General features: G+C 45.4%; 1 protein-coding gene and 1 long non-coding RNA gene across 7 annotated transcripts in view; one reads left to right on the top strand and one right to left on the bottom strand.

Moving 5' to 3' along the window:
* The window catches only part of LOC135907326 (uncharacterized), a 240408-nt gene that overhangs the window by 18569 nt on the left and 199409 nt on the right, over window positions 1–22430 (top strand). Inside the window, exon 2 of one of the 2 annotated variants that reach the window (XR_010565977.1) lies at window positions 6602–6774. This is a non-coding gene — a long non-coding RNA (uncharacterized lncRNA). Of the gene's footprint in view, window positions 1–6596; window positions 6775–22430 lie in introns of both variants that reach the window. The other variant, XR_010565976.1, reaches the window with a different exon arrangement.
* Window positions 1103–22430, bottom strand: part of LOC135907323 (uncharacterized) — a 175118-nt gene continuing 153790 nt past the window's right edge. For all 5 annotated transcript variants that reach the window (XM_065439004.2, XM_065439003.2, XM_070526490.1 and 2 more), the window contains exons 2-5: window positions 12735–12830; window positions 8446–8728; window positions 6546–6764; window positions 1103–5927 (exon numbers count right to left, since the gene is read on the bottom strand). In XM_065439004.2, the coding sequence (XP_065295076.1) occupies window positions 4271–5927; window positions 6546–6764; window positions 8446–8728; window positions 12735–12804 (2229 nt within the window). In that variant the 5' untranslated portion in view covers window positions 12805–12830 and the 3' untranslated portion in view covers window positions 1103–4270. The remainder of the gene's footprint in view (window positions 5928–6545; window positions 6765–8445; window positions 8729–12734; window positions 12831–22430) is intronic.

Below are 22430 nucleotides of genomic sequence, written 5' to 3'. Positions count from 1 at the left end.
CGTGGTTGGCCACGCAGCACCATAGCTGTAATGTGTTTTGTTTGGTAGTGCACTTCGCGCATGCGATGTACGCGGACCCGGGCTTTTGTGAGCTTCGTTTATTAACTATTTCGTTCGGATGTTACAAATTTGCTGCACTTGCTTTTAAGTCACCCAAGCAACCAGGCTAATTGATATATTTAACAGTGCCTTTTCTCGCACTCAATTCAGTGTGGAAAGTTGGCTTCACCGATTACAAAGCAGCTTACCCATGAACTGCACAATTAATTTTGGCCGTACCGGGACTTCGTTCGCACTGTAAAACAACTTGCTGCAACATCAGCAGGAGCCTTGACTCACGTCTGCGAGAGGACCAAGGCTATCTTCGTTAATTTAGTTAATATTAAGTTCTCAAATCCTCTACTATTTCTTGTCTCTTTCCATATCATCAAGTAGCGTTGCAGTGGAGCCTCCTTAAGGTCCACTTGGGCACCCTTTTCAATGAGTTTCTTATTCGTTTGGCTTCTCCATAGCAGCAAATTTTGTCTATGTTGATGACCTGTGGCGGCATATGTGGTAGTATAGAGAAATGTCGATATTGTGGTCAATGGCTCGGGTTTGCATGTGAGTCCCAACTTTTTTACAGCTCGTTCGAACTTGATAGCTCACGATTCATGCAGATGCAACAGCAGCTCAGTAGTACACGAATGACGAATAAGGAAAAACAGGCAAAGCGGTAAGTTCCTACGTAAGATTTGATTCCCGTTTCACCGATAACATACAGAAATTAATGAACACATGACCGCCACTCTTAAAAACCTATAGTGTGGTGCAAACCAACAATGACTGGAACCGCACTATAGTCTCGTAGTTCGCGGTTATGTGTTCATAAATACCTATTTATTTGTCCATTTTCTGAAAATAAGTCATTGGCTGGATTAAACCACTTTAGTATGTCCTCTGTTATTTCTCGTACGTTGGTTTCAATGCTGAAGTTGTATGAACATGAGCCTTCTTTGTCAATTTTCGTTGGTCTGGTATTTCTAGATATCGCTAAATAAAGAGCAGAGCCGAAAAAAAAACGAGACAAGTTATTCCACTTCTAAACATTCTTTTTTTATTCTCGTGCGTTTTTCTTGGTCGTCCAGTTGAGATTGTCAACGTCCTCTTTATTTCGCACGGTCGTACAGCCTCCATCAGTATTCTCATGCACGTATCGATGCATTCGGCCACTTCTTAGCCTAGAGACGGTTGAGTGAGGCTGCAAATGTGGCACGTCGGATAATAAATAGCAAATAAATTAAATAAATATGCGAGACTCCACTGTTGGAGAGATGAACCTGAGCGCGAATGAAATAAATAGCAAATGATGAACAAAGTGGAGTGATACCTTTAAACATAGGACTCATAAATACGTGATATCACACAAACAGCTTGTTACTAACTGTTGATGAAATTAGTGCATTCAGTTAAAATTCAAATGGGTAATTTCTGAGCGAGGTATCCAGTAACAAAAGGATAAAGGTCATCATAAACGACATCACCTGGTCATTTAAATGCATCGTATTGAAGTTTGTCTCGGAGGGCGACAGCACATGCAGTGGTTTGTTGCCGTCGCTATAACCTACAATAGACGTTCAGAGGAAACTCAAGCTGTGGGTCAGCTCCAGTGATCGTCGCGAATACGTGAAATGTAGCACTGCGCCCTTCAAACGCTAAGCCGACTTCTGTGAAGTGGTCTTATAATTGAAGAAAAGCAAGAATTTTTGTTTTTTAATGATGCAGAACTTTCGTATAGGCAATTCGTAAGGCATGTGTTTAATGAATTGCGTATTTAGCTTCAATCTTAACTGATACATAATAGTTCTGAGCACTTTAATTCGAAAGCTAAAGCTTATATGGTTAACTTGTAATCCACCCCTGATGAAGAAATTGAGTGGCAAAATAAGAAAGACGTTTTAAAATAGCTACAAGTATTCCCAACGTTACAGTAGTTTGGAAATATTTCATTCAACTGAAAACCAATAAATAACCCTCAACTGACTCTAAGCGCTTTTCGTAGAATTGCGATATCCATTTTTATAGCGATCTTAAGGTTATGTAAAATGGATGTTAATTTTTATGTTTATATTTTCGCATGAAATATCTATACAAGAAATCGGCTGAGCGCCTAACTTAAAGAACTGCGACGATCACTCAAAAGGGTATCATATTTAGTTGGTTTAAGCGAGGATATTTGATTAAAAGCAATGTGATGGTTAAATAACTCATATCTCTGGGAATGTGCGTCAAATGTAATTGCAAAACATGAGTTGTACACGGAACCTTCCTCCTAAAAAAATTGAATGCAATGATAAGATAAATATTTGCATGTCAGGTGTTTCGGAGCATGGAATGATACTGAAGCAAACACGGACCGTAGCAACGTACTATAACATTCAACGTTTCAACATGGGAACTACGGAACGTCAACATGGCCTGCATGACCGAGCAAAAGAATTTCTTCTTCTATAACTTCAAATAGGTTTTTTGAAAGACACTTTACCATGATTTAAGTCAGAAGATTGTCCATAAACGTATTTGAATTCGAACACGTAATTGCTGTTCACATCAAAAGTGAGCAGCACAGGTAAAAAACGAGTAAACTATACATATTCCGAAACTTAGAGAAAGTCCTCTATCTCCTACAGGCACAAAATTCAAGCGAAGAACTGCTTCCTGTCTTGAAAGACTCCTGTTGGTGCACCGGTTCAGAAGCGAAGCCGATGAAAAGCAGTGAGGAGGCGAATTGTGCATTGAGATAAGAGAAAACGATAGCAACCAATAAGCCTGCGAAGCTTTCCGTTGTTGCCACAATATGGAACGATAAAGAGACAACACAAGACCTTCTTGTGCTGTATTAACCGAACTCTCGAAATAAATATTTATCTTTCAGACCTATTATTCGCATTCTGGAAAGCCTAATTGTGTAAAGCAGCAGCTCAAGGAAGCCTCTTCCAGGTCAGCAAAGAAACACAAGTCTTCTATTGTAACTTTTTTCGCAAACTGAGGGTAGCGTTGAAGTTTCAAGCCATAAACGACAAAACATGTCACGTTCTGTGCTTACATGAGGTAGCTTATTTATCTGACTGCGAATTCCATTAAATCTAATAATATATTAGTTTTCAGGAAGCACGTTCAGCGCTTATTTCTTTGCCTCGTATCAGACCAATAACAAAGGCTTCCCAAGAGCATGGAAACAAACAAAGTGAACGGGTCGAACGAGAACATCGTAACAGCTTCAACTATATTTGTAACCTGACAGCTTGTAATAGGCCTAACATAGGCGTCCGTACATTGCAGTATTCACAATGAATTATCCTGCATTCGTGTCCCACAGAAGAATTCCGCTGAGTGCCAGAGACCTTAGATTAGTAAACACAGTTTATAGCAGATGACACAGCGACTGAGCGTAGATATATAATTTCCTCACGCGTGCGTAAAAACAAGCACAATTGCTTCACTTGGAGACACTACATGGAAACATGCCAGAATCAATGGAGTTCATCCGTCTACAATAAATACCTAATTTTCGTTAAGAACCTATATAGGTGACAATATCGGCCGCCCAGAGTGGTATCACAGTTTGCTTCGAGATCAGGGAGCACTGATAGTGTCATCTTTTGGTATTCGAAAAAAATGGGATGCTGCAAGAGACATACGATATGATTCCAGAGTGCTAACAATCATTGATGTATTATTGTTGCCAAAGAACACTGAGAAAGTGGCCACCGAGTTTGTGCTCCGAGTGCTATCTAAGCCGTGCTACATACAGCAAGGGGTGCCCGAAGAGCAACCAGACCAGCATGCATACGAGTGGACGTGCATTCTCGTTCTGGGACAAGGTTTCACTCTGGTGCAGACTTCGCATAGTCACTGACGAAAGCCAGTAAATGCCACCTTAACGACGCGTAGTTGTCACCCTGCTTGTCTCTCCTTATGAAGTTAACAAAGCAATAAAACAAGCTAACAATGAACAATCGCGCTACACACAGACTACAAAACGACATTGACACCGATCAATAATTGCTACAGACAACCCTTGAGTTTCGAGCTACTAAATGAAAGCTCCAGAAAAGCGCTCAGGTTCCTCTTCACCCAGGTCCCTCACCCGCGAAGGGAAAGAAAAAAGAAATGCAGGTAGCTGCCAAAGAAAGACGGCTGTCCGGAGCAGAACCTAACAGGAGGAATGCCAGGGGAAGGGAGGTGATTTTCTTTGCCACGGCTCAGAATCGTGAAGTGCGGGACAAACTCAGCCAAAGTGCAGGAACACGTTGCGAGACTGGCCCTTGGGCATCATCTCGGCGCCATGTTCTCCGCTGTAAAGGGCGCGGAATAACCTGTCGCTCCGGCTGGGTCGACTGAGCATGCGCGGAAATGCATTCCCGTAGACTTGCGCGGCCACGTACGCGTGAGGTAGGTGCAGCGGCCCGGACAGGCCCGAGTGACCCATGGTGATTCGGTCTGCGTAGCCGTCTTCACCCATCAGCGCGCCCATCATCTGTGCGAGGGTGTCGTCGATGTAGTCGCTCTCTTCCGGAGGTGTAGCGGATCTCTTCTTCCTGACGACCTTCTGCGTCTCGGGCTGACCACGACCGCCCGTAACTTTTGTCGAGTCGGTTTCGTCCACGCCCTCTGCCAAGAGGAGAGGGTCGCCCCCGACGCCGGTGTCATCGTAACTGGCACCGCCGTCCCTTTTGCCAAAGTGGAGGATTCGATGCGCCCTCTTGGTGGCTCCAGGGGCAGACGTCTCCGCGGCTGCGTCGACTCCGTAATCCCAGGCGGTAGGCGTCAGTGCGCCGTTTGGACGTGGCAGCCTCTTGTCAAAGTGCATGATCCTGTTTCCCGCACGCTTGTCCATGGGAAGTTGTTGCCCTTCTTGAGAATCGTGGTCGCCGGCCCCAAATCGCTTGCCGAAATGCATGATTCGGTTGCGCTTGTCACCACCCATGATAGATTCGAGCTCTTCGCCGCGCTTTCCGAAGTGCATAATTGAGTGCTTTAGTCTCTTGTCCTTCATGGCTGCAACGACAGATGCCGCGTCGTCGGCGTAATATGAGCTGCCCGCTCGCTTGCCAAAGTGCATAATTCTGTTTGCCAAGCGTTTCTGCTGGTAGTAGCTGCTTGACCTCTGCTGAGGCTCCCGTTTTCCGAAGTGCAGAATGCGGTTTCGCTTCTTCCATTCCTGGAACTGCCTCTGAAGTTGCCTCCCGATGCCCATGAAGGGCTGGACCTGGTCGGGTGTTCCGGAATACCGGCTTTGTGCCGAGGCCGCCCTTTTGACTGCCGTGGACGATGATTCGTCCGTTGAGGACAGCGTCATTGCCGAAGAGTCATCCTCGTCGCGTTTTCCGAAGTGCATGATGCGGTTCCCGCGTTTGTCCTTTTCAGCTTCGTCACCATCCCATTCAGCCTCAGCGCTGCCGGTGCTTCCAGTGCTGGGTCTCTTGCCAAAATGGAGGATCCTGTTCGGAGCCTTTTTATCCGCGGATATCAAGTCAAACTGTGGTTCGGCTTCGAGTCCAGTTGAAACTCCGTATTCGGGATCCCTCTTCCCGAAGTGCATAATGCGATTTCCAGCGCGCTTTTCTGGCCCACCGTCCATGGTAGAGTAGACGTTATACAAGGCGGCGGCAACATCTTGATCATTAGTGCGTTTACCAAAGTGCATTATGCTATTGTGGGATGCTCGCTTGACACCGTCGAAGCCTCCAACTGCTGACGATGGCTGAAGGCGTTTGCCAAAGTGCATGATACGGTTAGGAGACCGTTTAACCTTCGACGCCAGGACAAGGTTATCCGAAAAAGCCGGCTCAGCTTGTTCGTTGTGCTGTTCGAAGTCTTCCGTACCCGTGCTGTGCGCCTGACCTGCTTCGAGAGGTTTGGCCTCTTGCACACTTCGCCTGAACCTGCGCAAAGTGATATCATTGTCAGTAATCATTTAAGATTTCTTGAGAATGTCGATGCATGTGTTCAAAAGCTATACGACTTAAAAATGACAAACTGCTGCATTATACTTGTTCAATTAGTTTAGATGATTGCAGAGATGAAATGTTAACAAAATAGAACAAGAAACAATTGCTGCAATCAAATTCTATATTTCGCGTCTACTGCGCGATGGCTTATGCCGTCCTTGCGTAGGCACTCCCTTTTTTGTTGTAATATACCGCGACAGCTACTCCGTGTCTATGGCACAGTAGCGCCAATCATATGGCAGTTGGTTCAATAGACGGCCATGACAATCGTATTGACATGGCAGTTAAATCCAGCACCATTTTTTTACCTAAACACATATGCAAAATGGGAAGCAAACGAGCTATTTAAAAAGCAGTCAGTGATTTAAAGAAATAGTGAGCCAGTCAATAAGTGATTCCTTCAATTATGATTGTGCAGAAGTATTTTGTCTCACTAGCGGCAGGATAAAAAACACTCGATATTACGATTTAGTGCACGACGCAATAGGACACACAAAACAAACACTAGAACAAGCACCTCTGTCTCTCAGGAGGCGTGCAGTAGCCTCTCACCTTAGTCGTTCTCCATTGCTTCCATCCTCCTCCGGTTCCCTCTTGCCGAAGTGAAGGAAGCTGTTGGGACCCTCCCGAAGTGTTCGCTTGGCCCACCGCAATGCAGCCGCCTCCGGGTCCTCCTGGGACGCAGTGGACTCGTCGTCGTCATCTTCTCCCCCGCTCCACTCAGCCTCTCCCTCGCCTGAGGCTGTGCCTTCGAAGTTGAGGACCGGAGACCTGCAGCAGCGTGAGTGCCTTGTGGAGTTAGGCTAACAGGAAAGCTGCCACTTCAGGGTCAGTGTGTAGGACATGGTAACAGAACTAAGACCACTGTGGTTTCTTCGTGGCATAAAATTGAAAAAAAAGAAATGAATGGAAGTGAAATTCGCTAAACAGTCATAGCCGAAAGTTTCATTAACAAATGAGTAAAAATAGCACTATTTTGAAGAATGCGCTCAAGAAAAAAATATCTAACAGGATATCTGCAACCAGGTTGTATTTCGTAGTGTGGTAGTTTACAATTTAGCCTTCGTCGATTCCAGTTTACAATTTAACCTTCGTAGATTCTATACTATCACACATACATCTCTCCGAGGAGAAAGAATGAACCAACTTTATTCTATTGCTGTAATAGTAGTTCTTGACGTCTGCATTGCTTTCTAACGAAGTTATTGAGAATAAAAGGCCCTCAGTTCTGAAACATCTCAACTGCTTTAACTAGCAAACACAGGCCAGTCAGCTAGAATGGGGTGAGGAAAACCTGCATTCTAAATTGAACCTATATTATCCGTTTAAGGTACCAGTAGTAGTAGCATCCAGTTACAGCATTCCAGTCGCCGTTACAACACGCAAAGTATATAAATGCGCGTCAGCTTCAAAAGTCAATGAATACTTTTGAGCAAGCAGGGAAATAGAATTTTTAACATAATATCGTCAAACGTATAGCAGGAAACGTGACACGTAACTCTACCTTTAGTCGAGATAATAGCAGCACTGGCACATTGTGCGCAATTCCATTAGGGAGGCAATTATCTAACATTGACTAAGAGGATTCGCAGATTCTTTGTCGGAAAACAATAAGTCTGTCTTGGAACATCACAGAAAATATAGTGCTTTCATTCTACAATGCTGTTTGATCCCGTGCGCCAAGTAATGCTCTTCGTTGTTTACCTCGGCCATACAGCATGGTCTCAAAAAACGGAGCCCGTTGTTACGAGTTCTCATAGCTGAAATTCCATTACAGAAGGCGAAACTGCGCAAATTCACTTGCCAAACGATCGATTGCTCATTCTACGGATTGACTGATGAACCACTCCGTCAAACGCTTTTAGTGGTCGGAGGACTGACGAAACCCTTTAACAATAGCTTTGACGTCTGACACAAGCTTTTTATTTCTTATTCCGAGACTATCCTCTAATTTTCCTGTTATCGTAGTGGGCACCGTCTTATTAATAAGTCATATTAGAATTTAGGGTGTGAAAAGCAGCGGTTAAATAATATCTACTGTTGAATGACGCATGCCTAACCACACCTATTAGACTTACACACCTAAACAACACTTGGTGCTGATATCGTAGAAACTGCCTGAAAGCGCTGCCTGCAATCAATCAAATGAGCGCTTGTGCAACTACTATAGGCTACCAACATATATATCGCGCAAGTGCTTAGCCGGCGAGCTGGATCAGTGGCCATTGCATTCTGGTACTTAGCACCAGGTCACGCGTTCTCTTGCGGACCACGCCAGCCGCATTCCAGTGAGGGCGGAATAAAGGTTAGTGTTCCCTGCTTCGGGTCTACGCTAAAGTACCCGAGGCGCTTAGAATTGATCCGAAACCCACCAGCGTGGTGTCTTTCGCAAACCACTGTGCAGTTTCGGGACGGCAATCCCCTCAATTTCATTAAAATCACCCGTACTTACCCGTAGTAAGGCGCCGACGGCACCCTCTTGCGTCCGAAATGGAGGAATCGGTGTCGTCGAGGCCCGGTCACGCCCGCTCGGAGCACTCCGTACTCATCGTCACTGACATCGTCGAGGTCACCCACCGCCCTCGACACCCGGTTCAGTGCCCCGGGTCTTTTCGCCGCATGGCGCAGCGATTCCTCGTCGCTTGCATGACTAGCGCCCTCTACAACATGGTGCGAACCTCCTGGCTGTGCTGGGGGTTCTGTACTGCCCTCCGGTTGAGACAGCAGCTTGGCATCTGCAAATTTTGACAAATAGCAGCAGAAAAATTGAGCGAGCAGTTTAAAAGAAACACGGCACACCGTTAATCTCGGTCAAGGTAACTTCTAGAAAGGAAGCGGTCCATGCACGAAAAATGACCAACACTTTACCTAGGGGCAAATGGGCTAAGCGAAGCTTGTCCTGGATGCACCTGACCTTCGTCACGGTTAAGCTAATAACCCACAGGTAACGGTGGCGAATTGCTTCGGCTTCCCACTCCCTTAGATTGGGGTCTTCTCGTTGCTGTCGGATTGCCTGGGCCCGGGCGGATCTAATGGCTGGATCGGCGCACCGAGAGCGAGCGCTTCCACGGGCGAGTTCTCGCCGGCGCTCGTTCAACGCTACCCGTTGCTCGCAGGAACGCTCAACGCGTGGCCGTGCCATCCGTTTACCGAGACTAAACTTAACGATGATGATGACAGTAATCTAAAGAAAGGAAAGCGGAAACTAAGCCGCTGCAGCGCGCGCGACACCCTTTCCTGCCCTTTCCCTCCCCGGCTGAAGGAGATTCTTAATGGAAATCTTATTGAAAATGGGGGTGGTTGGAAAGATAGGATAACATACAGCTCAGTAACGGTTCCTCCGCAGAGGACACCTCAACCGCGCTGCACTGGAGGTAACGGGAGTGAAAAGAGCGGTGAAAGGGAGGGGAGGAGCTCCCCGGCTGAAGCGGAGCGGTTCTGATTGGTTGCTCGCGTGGCGTGAGCGCGCGCCTATGCAGCTGGAGTCCTTGCTAATGACTCACGCTCCAGCACCGGCGCAGCTGTCCGCACATCCAACTGCCCTTTCCCGCAGCTGCTCTGCTCTGGGAGCCACTGGCTTTTGGCGTGACCGTATCGTCACCGAAAGTATTGAGCCAATACAAGCTTCCCATGAAAAAAAAAACAACAAAAAGTTCCACTTGCCCAGTGAGTGCTGCGCCACACGAGGTACCGATTCAATCTCCAGCCATGGGGACCATACTTCTGTGGGGGGCTAAATGTGAACACCGTCGCGTGCCGTGCTTTTATCGCGTTACAGATCAGCAGGTGGTCAAAATGGATCCCGTACGGAAGGCCTTGCTATCAGATCGTTGTTATCGCAAGTAAAACCGCAGAACCTTTATTGTTTTGTTTTTTGAAACTTGGGGTAGGAGTGTTTTTATTGCGTATTTTTGCTTTTCCACTTCCATTGCTCTCACGCTCCTCTACAATTCAGGTTATTCTCCTGCTGCTCACTTGAGAGTTAGAAAGAGCGGGCTACGCATGAATAAGCACTGTCCGAGAACAGATACACAGAGAGGTGGTTCACAAATGGGCCTGAATACTGAAAAAAAAAAACGTTTTGCACGGAATCGATTGCAGAAGAAAACGGAGCCATGAATAAATGTACCTCTACCTTGAGTTATCTTATAATGTTATTCACAAAGTGCTTTTACAAACACGTCGCTCACCACGAAGGAAGTCAAAGAGAAAGGCAATCTCTGCTGGAGTCTAAGCAATTCACTTCAATAGCACCGTTATCTTTTACTGAGGCACATATCAATAGAACCGATTTGTTGATAGTATTTCCTGACGCGAATAATTATGGCAGAAGCACATTGCTTGTCCGGATGTGCAATACTGTCGTCCGGGCAGCCAAAGTGCGGAAGCGGAGTGTCAACAAGAAAGAGCACAAAAAAATGAAAGAAAATGAAGGTTTGCTGCTTTAATGCAGCACACTAGCGCTGGCTCGGCGTAGTTAATGCTTGCAGATAAAAGCGGCGCAGAAGAGTAATTTGCCTCATAAATGGGCGAAAGCAATGAATAATGATGAGGCCTGTGCTGCTTCTATTCGCCACCGCCAAAAATAGCCCTCGGCTAGACGTACCCAGTATTCGACTGTTTCTGTTACTTTGAACTAAGAAGCATTCATTTGTAGAGTCGCCAGAAATGGTTAAAGTGCATCAGTTGTAAAGGAGGAACGTATCTGTGCAAGCAATAAAAAACGCTACCGGGTGCACCAAGCCCAGCGGACCCCTACTGAGTTGGTGGTGTAGAGTGTGCCTTGAAGACAGCAGTGCCGTCATCGCCTTATTGCAATTCTGATAAAAACCTGCATTGCGATGGTGACATTTAAGGGCTATTGGAGGGAGATTTTGAAAGGGCAGGAGCTGGAGTTTTTTTCTTGCCGAAAGAAAAAAGAAAACATGAACGACGACTGCGATTCCCTCTAATGCACAATTTGATCGCAGTTGTATACGTGTTTTCATTTCGCAATATAAAGAGGAAAAGAATTTGAGACTGAAATCACCGCACCGACTGGCAGTGGTCCAGTACCGTCAACGCATTCACACAGGGATGGGCAATGTGGGAACGCTGGCATGATGAGCGGCATCGGAGCCAGCAGTGGAAGAAGATGCCAATGACCGCGCGAACAGAGACATGACCGCCATCGCCCTCTTATGCCTAGGGACACCGACGCTCAATCCAGGAACCGGTGCCTAAGAGCTGCGTTCTAAATTGTGGAAAGGATAACACCAATGAGATGTAATGAAATTCCCACACGGTTGTATATTTGGTTGGCGCTCTTAGATTTTAGAGGGACCGTGAATGTTATTATGTTGAAGCGAATGATTCTTTTAAAGAGAAGCTTTTTTTTCCCTCTTCCTTCGACTTTTCCACTGCTGCTGCTGCTCCTGCTGTAGACTGCTGCGGCTGCTGCTGTCCTGCACGTCACGAACGCTAGCCACGATTGGACGTAGCTGATACGCACGCCACTATCGCCAACCGCGTCAGGACGTGGTCCGTACGTTGCCATGTCAAAAAAGCATAAAAGGCTTGCGTAGTCGCTGTTTTTTTTCATGACATTAGTGTATGAACTGTCGTTATCGAAATTCCGAGGAATAACCTGACGTCTGATTAATGATTAGTTTAATGATTAATGATTAGATTAATTATTAATGATTGAATAACCTGACGTCAGAATGATTATGCGTCAAGTGACGCCCGAGGCGTCGACACCGGGTGTTCTGCGACACGGGGCCCTTAACACTATCGCGTTAGTATGGCACAAAAAAAAAGACGACCAGAGGAGCTCGTGTAAACGTTTGCGCCATGTCTCATGTGCACAATGCGCTTTGGGCGCCGTAACTAGCCGTGACGAATCACAAATGCTGTGCAGGAGCTGACGCACTTGTCTCCGCGCTCACCAGCAACAGCAGCAGCGACAGTAGGGAGAGGAAATGGGAGAGCATGTTAGCTAGGGAGGAGAGAGAGAGAGAGACAGGAAGCAGTTTTGTGAGCTACAACGCTCCAACCCTAGACAAAGGCTCGCAGAAAGCGTCGAGAGGAGCAAGAACAACAAACACAAGTGGAGCGGGCAAAGTAACATTTCACATCCCGGTCACGACTTTCGTATGCCGTCAATATGTCACCGCCAAGTGACGTCAATGAACGCAAACAGTAGACAAAGATTCCCTTAGATCTATTCCCACAGCGCGTGAGATCTGCATGTTTTTTCTTTAGTTTTTCTTTATGCACCCTTCGTTGTTGTTTCATTTTCGAAATTAGGCAACTTAGGCGAATATTTTATGTCAGCGATAAGTACTATAGATTTCCAACGCTGTTAGGAGGCCATGCCCGCTAAAGGTGCGCATTCACTGTGGGATTTTCGCTTGATTCTTTACCATTTCCAATAATTGCCATCTTTCGTTACACAGGACTGTGTGCTACCCTGTTATATAAGACACATTCATTTATTTATTTGTTCAACAATTGCTTCTGCCATTCAGCTACACTACATTTTATATTAGCATCTATTTGGCGCGTTCCAAATGAAGGTCATGTATTCCGGTGGGGGAAAAGGCGCTGCATATCACTATGGCCCACTGGTAGCTGAAGAGCTTCAGTTATCGTTTATTCGTCGCCCCTCGTTTCTTTTTTAACGCTCTTCTCGAAATAAGCCAATAGCACCAACTCGCGCTACATTCAATACCTCTGAAGAAATCAGGTTTCGCCACATACCTTCAGCGGCATAGACCAGAAGCGGGCCACGGTACCAGCCCACGATGCATAGAAGCAGGGCTATCTTCATGCTCCCACAGTTTAGGTCAATCTTCTCTGCAAGAATGCAAAAAAATACGACGAGAAGGTCAAGTTTACCAAATGTGAAACGTTCTAAAAGTACAGCATTGCAATGACATAGGAAAGTGCTATAGCACTGATAGCGGAAGCAAAAGTTTGGTGATGCAGAAGTGTGTGGGTGATTGAGGCAAAGGCTTCTGCATTACGAATTAGAAGGTCCAGAGCAATACAGTGAGAGAACGCATAAGGACACTGCATTCCTTCCAATAGAAGCCTTTTATTGTCTGTTCGAAAAAAAAAACGTGCCAAATACAGATTGGCGCTCGAACCACAGAGAGTATTTGTGATATGCCTGGTACTGAAGCAAGAGCTTCATTGCCAGAAAAAAAACTGTTTTGTTGATGTAGCTAATGAAATTCACAACTTGTAAGCTTCCGCTTCAGAGACAACAATAAAACGGCTCAGTCCGAAGAATGAAGTGTACCCAGAAGGTCGGGGTTACGGACCTCCTAACTCTGATAACATTGCGCTGAGCAATGATATTATTTGTTTACTTCAGCGTCGTTCAAACTGCATCCAGTGTGAATGCAGGTGACTGCAAGCAGTAAGAACTTCCATGTAAAGCAAATCGGCAGGATATGGTGGTGCAAGACTTGCGGAAATAATATCGCCCATGTAAACATTTACAAACAGCACCAAAATAGAAAGAGAAATGGACTAACAGTTGTTTCCTAGAAGAGTACACAACATGCATCCGCATAAAGTGGAGTGTAAAAAAAAGAAAAAGAGAATAAGGAGATATGAGAAGCGAATAGGGTAGAGGAAGGCAAACCACAACGCGTCACATCAGACGACGGCTACGAGCATTAGATAAAAACGCCAGCCCCCTTGTTTACGGGAATTCAAGTACAGCTTTATGAGCAAGAAAGTGCAGGAAATCACAGGGAAGAAGAAATTGTGAAGCGCAGTTTGAGCAAGTTTATCTTCCTGCGACTTGTTCAGTAGGATACAATGACAAAAGCTGAAAGTTGGGCATCTTAATAGCAAGTGCGGTCGCGTTCCCCAATTTTTTTAAATAGTTTTCACAAGGCGGGCACTAAATAATTGGTGCACGGAGCTGTCGGGCTAAATGAAGCGCGCATTTGTGTTCTGGTGTCCCCACAGAGTCGCGGTTGGAACTCAACACCGAACATCTTTTTTATTCAAATGAAATAAAAGAAAGAGACGTAGTCACCTTATCATAGTGAGGCCTACTCATAGAGAAAACAATAATATCAAAAAATATGTACGGAAATGAAAAGAAATCAGGTTATAGGGTCAAAAATCGACAGCAAGAAGTCCTATACACCCATGAACATAACAATATAAAATTCAAATTCAAGTTCCCTTGACAAATTAAGACAAGGGAACACTAACTTCGCTTCTATAAGTGAAAAGTTATCCCGGGAAGATTTTTTTAATGAAGATATTACACGAAAGCGAGAAGCCAAAGGCAGCTACAACTTTACTTACAAACACAAAAAACTAATGTTTCTAGATTGTCAGGAAGCTCATGAGCCAAAAGCCTTCAACCACCTAGGACGTGCAACAGACGTTGCAGGCCACACAACCTACTACGACAGAGTTAGTTATCATTCTACGTTTGGTGAAGAGAGAGAGAGAGAAAGAACGCGTATTTGTTTCAGCCCTACTGATAAAGAAATGCGTTGTGCTGTTTCACCCAAACGGGCAAATACGCACTGGTAATAATACACCTCAACTGAGGGCGCTCATTATCCTATGGGGAAAGTCGCCTTCAAAAGCTTCTGATTAAGGCAGAGGTCATTGCTGCTTTTCTGTAGCAGATATTTGTTGTTGACTGCACATCGCAGCTACAAGGGAGCGCGACAGTATCTTATATGACCACAGAAGTGGTTTCTGAAGCAAATAGACTGGGATTTCATGTAATTTTTCCCCCACCTTAAACTCAAAAGACTTGCATGGGCGGAGATACTAAGTATGCATAGTGGTTTAATTTATTCAGGTGAAAAATTAGAGTTGTAATTATCTGAGTGCACTAACTGACAAAGCGAGGGACTCGGAAATGCAATTACCACGACAAAAAAAAAAGAACACCTGATAAAGAAATCACAAGGTAGTGCAGCTGGAACAGCGCACTATAGAAACGAAGCAATGTTCATGAGGCCATCACGTTTAATGTGTTGTATATAAAGTTAAGTCCCATTAAGAAACACATGTGCTCACACTTAATGTGGTGCCTTCTTCTATTGTGCCTATCGCAGCCTAAAGCGATGCCTCTGATTACGCTAAAAAAATTACCGACGATTACGTTACTTCCTAATGCGAAATTTGAGCGCAGCAAATAAGCTGTTTCACCTTTTCGATAGATTGAGGCAAAGAAATCGAGCAACACATGTATGCGCTATCACAGAATTTTTTTTTTATTTTTCACACGTATTCCTCTAACAAAGACTGCACTAACAGTTCTTGACAGTCATGAAGGAAGCTTTGTGGTAGGAGAAATAGACTGATATATGTTCGACTTGGTACACCAATGCTTGATTCTCAAAGACGAGATCTATACAAGTGCCTCGCGAGGTTGTCACAGCCGTGGGACGCGTTACGAGCGAGAGGAACGGGATGTTCTCCCGCATAAGTGTTAGGAAATTGCTGTTTGTCTTTATGTCAACATTAAAGTCCCCCACTACTAACATCGGTGTGGATCGATGGACGGTTAATGCGAGTTGCAGGAAGTGCACGACGTCTTTCGTGAGTGCGGTAGCGGACTCACGAAAGCGGTATCAGTCGGTCGCTGCTAGCGCTGGGGGGGATGAAAGGGGGGCGGAGCTGGTTACGAGGCCGACGACAACGCCGACGACGACGCGAAACCCAGGAACGGACGCCAAAGAGCCATTTGTGTAGCCAGCCCTCCTCCACAGTCTCTCCTCCTCCCTTCCATCATCCTCCCTCGCCCGGAGAGCCGACAGCGCGCATGCGCGGCGGCGGAGCAGATTCGTCGGCGAGCTGGTTACGAGGCCGACGACGACGCGAAACCCAGGAACGGACGCCAAAGAGCCATTTGTGTAGCCAGCCCTCCTCCACAGTCTCTCCTCCTCCCTTCCATCATCCTCCCTCGCCCGGAGAGCCGACAGCGCGCATGCGCGGCGGCGGCGGAGCAGATTCGTCGGCGAGCTGGTTACGAGGCCGACGACGACGCGAAACCCAGGAACGGACGCCAAAGAGCTGCGCTCTAAAAAGTGACCCTTAAGAGCATCGGCCCACAGGTGGATGTTGTTGTTCATTAAAAAAAATTATAAAATTGTAGCGGATAACTTGACCTTGCATTACTTAAATACATTGCTTTAAGCATTTTTTAGTGTCAAATCGCCAAAATCACATGGAAGTCATTGGAGCATCTGGCAAGAGAAAATCGAGCCGCACCTGATGCTCATGCTCACACCCTCCTGAAAACTCAGAGTACTGAATGCGTCATCAAAAATTCTTCGTATACCCTCATATCTGCGGTTCCAGTATTTCTTGATACAAAAGATGATATTAATAGTATGTATGACCACGCAAAGCATAGCGCTGTTTCTTTTTGTGACACGCTGAATGAGCATACGAAGAGGAGAGGTTTCCGTATGAACGTTCGGGCGTGACACTTGTTTTAATAGAATCAAAAACAGTATTCCATGCAAGATTGCGTAAATTATTGTGATAAAGAAATTTATTGTGAAGTTATGTTATCACGTTGTGGGAATAACGAAGATATGGCGCGTAAAAGTGTGTTTTACACGTTACTCACAAGCAAGGCAACCTTAGATAAAACAAGATGGCTGCCGAAACCGATCACAGCTCAACGAGTACAATCATCTTCCTTGTTTCCTTCTATTTTTAGACCAAACTTTGTTTTTGGCTCCACTCTTTGTTACTTCGTAAGAATATTTCATACAGTAACCCATCCAGGCATGCTGCTCTCTTGAATATATTCAGCTGACTTAGCCAGAACAAAGTAACATTGGAAAGGACGGTCAACAAACTAACCACGCTAGTGAGCTAGGGTGATAGCAAAGAATATCTCGAATTGACAATTTTCTTCCCGAGCCGTAACTTTCCACGATCTATACCCTCATGAGTCTTTCTGAATAGAGGACCGCGAGAAGCTAATTTCGAGAAGTTGTTGATCACGTGGCAGCCTGCGCCTATAAGGAGCGCATCAATATGCAGGTACGCTTGAAGTGCATTTTCCGCATGTTGCAGCAAATTAACTGTTCAAGGTGTACCGATCCTCTGAACAATGGAGCCGGGATTTAAAACGTCACCTGATGCATCAAGCGCCACCTTTTTATTGCACGTCATAATACAAGAAAGAGTGTAAGGTGCTGCCTCACTAATCTTTGTCACGGCGCTGTGGTGACGATGGCTCCGTGATTAGCTTGGCAAACTTCATGATTTCTTTAATTGTCGCATGCCTGTATAGTACGTATTCATTAACAGCCGACAAATATATTGTCTACGTTTATGTATTCGCGGTGCGATTGAATAAAACTTGAGATTAGCTCATTGCACTAGCCTCTGTAATATTATCTTAAGACTGAATAGCTATTGGTATAATGCTCTTTTGTTTTCTCCTGGATATTAAAAATTATATACAAGGTATTTACGAGCACATCTGACTTGATATTATTAAGTTAAGCGCTGCGTGGAAGTAAGTAACACTTGCCTGTCGCAATGCTCCCTACTTCAAAAGACTCGTCGTTAACTCGATGGCAGGCGTCAGCTGCTCGATGTCTTCAATGCAGTGAAACTCAAATGCAATGCGTATTACGAAGCCGCAACAAGGAAATATTTACTTTTATAGTTTCCCTTGAACCCAAACAGTAAACAACCGCGCACAAAAGAAAAGAGGCTCTTGCTCGCAGCAATCTCCAAACCGCACGCGTTCGGCGCTATTTCTCGCCGAGCACCACTCCAACAGTTACGAGTCAAGGAGGGGAAAACCTTTCGAGATATATTCCAGTGGCGCCTGAGAGGAGATAGGATTGCTGCGAACGCAACCGCGAGAAGCGTCGCACCTGCCTGATATTGGCAGTTCCTAGACGGATGCCCTGTTTTCTCTGTATATAGCTCGGCCGTCTTCCGAGCTCACCTTGTGTCTTTTCCGTCGTTTAGCGCTGAGCTCACTCGTGCATAAGGAGCACCATAAGACCTGCTCCCAATAAACGGAAACTCATGCGGTAAGTATTGTCGCGTGTCTAATTTGGAAAAAAAGTCATCTTACACCCCTTTTCATTGTCGGTATAAAGGTAGCATCGATTAGCTCCGCAATATTGTCGTTGCAGCCGGTGTTATTCACATGGGAGCAGCTCGCGGTAGCTTTTTATTTGTTGTAGATTCGATCAACTTGGCCAAAAACGCAATCAAAAGCGTTAGGTTAGCGAATAGGGTTGGCTGAGACATCCTTGGCTGCCCATTCGGTTATTCTTTTTTGTAGATATAAAGTTCCCGGCGCTACCATTTTAACGCTCACTTGACAATGTATTCGAGCCGATGGCTAAAAGCGATAAAATAATTTTTTGTTGGTTGTTCAAAACCTACCGATGTCTGGCAAATTTACATTTCTGAGTCTTACCGCAAACCCTAGTCCATCGTATAGACGCAAGCTATGCCCCTCTTCGTTAGCGGCACATAGATTTCTTTCCTGTATAGGGTATTGGACTCGGGAGGAAGGGAGCAATAGTCTGCAATACGTGTGTAATAAATATAGATCAAGTAAATTAAACGAGTGTTTTATGTCGTGCTCAGTTATCGTATTCTTCCACGGAGGGTAAGTGAAAGGACAATATAATACGTTGCTTTCCACGTATTTCTCAAAACGCGGTGAAATGACGCCAAGCCTTGCCGCTCATGTCCTCATAGCAGAATCAAACAGCCACATTTCGAAAAGCGGGACAGGCGAGCTCGGATTCCAGCGTAACTGGGAATAAATAACGTGAACAGAGGCGGGCTGGTTCCATCTCCTTCTCTCTCTTCTTATCGCAGTCATCCACAACATATCAACGCGATGGCTGTTGGTGAATCAGGCTGTGCCATCTTCATTGGGTAGTGCGCGAGCAAACATGGTACTCCCGATATCTTATATTAAGTTTCCGAAAGGATCAGCTGCGGCGGCATACCTGGAAGTGGAGAGTGTGTAATCTCATCGGTCACGAGACAGTTGCGAGGACATCAATACGCGATAAGAAGCTACACACTGCCAACAGAGAAAGAAAGCGTTTCCCAACCGATTATGACAGCGGCAAGTCGCCGCGGTGTCTTTTACTTTTGGTTTTCAAATGGTGGCAACGCAGCTTCTGACAGAAGGAGGGGGGGGGGGGGGGGCATTGGCTTATCTGCCTTCCATGCCCTGCGAATGTTTACCACGGGACCTAGTTTTATTTTTAGGTGTCAGCGGCGGCTTCTGAAAACCCGCGCTGAAAATAGCGACACGAGACTTCGCTTTTCTGCACCAAATCGCAAACACGTTGGCGTTTCCACTGCAGGGGCGCCGTTATCGAAGGGTTCGGGCGTGTTTACGCTGCAAACACAAGGCGCTGAGATGTATATACGCTTAGACAAGCACCGCCACTGTAGTTTTTCGCAGCGCGCTCATTCTGGTTGGCGACCGTGAAAAGACAGTTTGGAAGACTGAAAGCTTACATTCGTCTTTTTTATAGACCGATTTGCTTTTTAAGTTTCCGTGTTATCAGTAGAAGGCTGTATGGCGGCTACAAAGCGTAGTCGGTAAGAAGCCGAACCTTATTGGTTTTTATTGGTCGATACCTACCAGAGGTTTTTCTTCCTAAAAAAACTGCAGACATTAGCAGACAGAGATGGCGGAAATGAAATAAATGAGAAAGTAGGAAAGAATACTTAGAATTGAAAAACTGTTAGGCTACCCTGCACTAGGAACTTACATGAGGAGGCGACAGATAAAAAAAAAGAGACATATATATTTATAAGGCAGCTGCGCAACGTGCTGCCTAAAATAACTCTGCCGATGGTGTTATAAAGGGAAAAGTGCACCTTGTATCGTTAGAGACATTTGTTATGACAAGGGACCAAGCTTACGGCACGCAGGCTTAGAGTATCGCTTTAAAAAAGAGGTTTTCTCATATTGCAGCCGCCTACCTCCGTTCCGTTGGAAGACGTGGTTCATTTTTTGCGTGTGTTTATCTTCGGCACGCTGTATAACTCAACAAGCTAACAAAAAAGGCGACTGCTTTGGAGGTGTGCCAGTCCTAAAGGTACCCTGCGCTGGTCATGTTAGGCACGCCTTGCAGCCGCATGAAATTTTTAAACTTTTCGAATACGCTTAACGGAGGTGTAGAAATGTTGTGCACGCAAGTTGCCACTCAGGAAGATGAAAACAGAAGAATATACATATATATATATATATATATATATATATATATATATATATATATATATATATATATATATATATATATATATATATATATATATATATATATATATATAAATTTACAAAGAGCTATAACCGCGACTAATGCATCAGCGTGCCGCATATGAAATAAGGCTGGACTCGCTTGTTTGCTTCTTCACATTGCAAATTTGATTGTTACATCTTGAGCGCTCCAAGAACTTTCTAATCCAGTAGACACTTAAAATTCTGCTTCAGTGCAAGCCTGAAGCAGTTTTGACAGATATCTTCCCAAACAAGGCGCTCCATAACTTACATGAGTTTCTTCTGTTTTAAAATTTTTCCATCGCTCGATGTATTTTTTTTACGTTTTTGCTCGTTTACGATACAAGCTCTCTCTTGACAGTATGCCGCAGCTGGTGGTGGTGACGTGTCCGCATATATTCAGAAGGAGTGCCTCCCATGTAGGCATTCCTGTTTTGTTGCGGATAAAATTGATCGGCTAGAGTAAATTCTGGACCTTCGACGTGTGCCGAAAATGTCTTGGGTTCTTGCAGCTTGCGAAGTGGAAATTTTTGGAGGTGTTCATAAATCTCCCATTTGTTGTTAGAAAGGTAAGAGCTCACAGAGCAAGCAGGGATGTATGCGTGTGTGTTAAAAAAGGCCAGCTTGCAACATATCACTCCATGTCACCGAAGCAAAAGAAACATAATGGAAGTAAAAGACAAACTAATGAATCTTCTTAGGTTGCAATAGAGCAGAAAACTTCTGGGACACTAGAGACCTATTGTACACACATACAGCCTTAATCTCGTTTAGCATAAGTTCCACAAGATATATGGAACATTTGTGATAGTATGTTCAACTTCGTGTTTGTAACCTACCTTGCACAAGATGTTCTACTTGTGAAATTTTGGGGCAGCGATACCATGACTGAAGTGCGCTAAGAGTGGCGAGGAGGTCTACCACAGAAAAAGTCGACGATCAATTACATTCGTTGCACATAGGTGCCAGTTAATAAAGCATTTTTTGCTAATATGTCCCACGTAACAGAACTTGTGTAGAATGATATTGGCTGGGTAGCACTATCCTCAATAACACTCGGTCTAAGTAGTGGTTCAAAGGATGCACAGACTCGGAGCACAAGGCTTCTGGCGCTTGTTGGACCACCTGTGGGAGTCGGTGAAGTTGAGCTGGTGCACTGGCGTTGCTATGAAATCGTGATGCTTTCTGACGCATTATCACTGAGTTTCATCTCCCAGCCATCACCCAGCGCCCTCCGGTCGCGCAAAAAAGCACTGGCCGCAGTGAGGTCCTACAATTGCGTCTAAATTGCTGAGCGCTGTACAATGCTACACCGGTGACGCAAACTTCGCGGCTTAGCGACGTTATGATTAACACGTTTTGTGAGAACAGCTTCTACTGCAGCACGCGAAACCACTTTACACTCGCCCTTGTGTGGAGCAAAACAGTGAACATCAACCAAGCAAAAGAAATGACTCGATCACTGAAGATGGAATTCATCCATCCATGACATCATATTCGTAAACATTATGTGCAGGTTATTGGAGCGCTTCACCGACTGTTAGCGTAGTGACGGGTCAGTCACGTCGACACATGACGCTAGGAAACCACACATGGTCATTTCGGGCACATCTTCGCCGGACGCAAATCAGTAAATGCGAAAGCAACAAAGTCGAGTGCTCTTTGGCAAAGGGTTCTGTTGAGGCTGTCCTTGATCTCTCTTTTCGAAGGAACGTCAAGGCACCTTATGCCTGCGTTGGCCTCCTGCTTTCGCCTCTAGCCAGTTGTCTTCCCCAAGCTCCTTGCTGCCGTTGCCGAAGTGGCTACGTAATGAAAGTGCGCAACGGACTGTGCAAACCTGGGGGCCTAGAGGGCCGAAACTAATGCAATAACATCACGCCCACCGGCTTCCTCCCGTAGGCAGCGCAACATGTCCAACGGTGGCCCCTACGTTGACGGGCAAGGCAGCCGCTACTCCGCTGAGACATCTGAATTATGTGCAGAGCTAGGAAGGCTGTCGAGGAATCAGCGTAAGTCTTCTTGACCCATAATGTCGCGTACATTCGGATAAGTGGATGATTCACTGATTTAGCTCGACAATGTAGCTAACATTGGTGGAATGAATGAATGAATGGAATTTATTGATAGGAAAGACAGAGAGGTCGACCTGAGCTATTGCGCTCTAGTCT

Source organism: Dermacentor albipictus, chromosome 10 (assembly GCF_038994185.2).
Source record: "Dermacentor albipictus isolate Rhodes 1998 colony chromosome 10, USDA_Dalb.pri_finalv2, whole genome shotgun sequence".
Classification (NCBI taxonomy): domain Eukaryota; kingdom Metazoa; phylum Arthropoda; class Arachnida; order Ixodida; family Ixodidae; genus Dermacentor; species Dermacentor albipictus.
The sequence above is the reverse complement of the archived record's forward strand: the minus strand, read 5'-3'. Positions and strand labels throughout refer to the sequence as shown.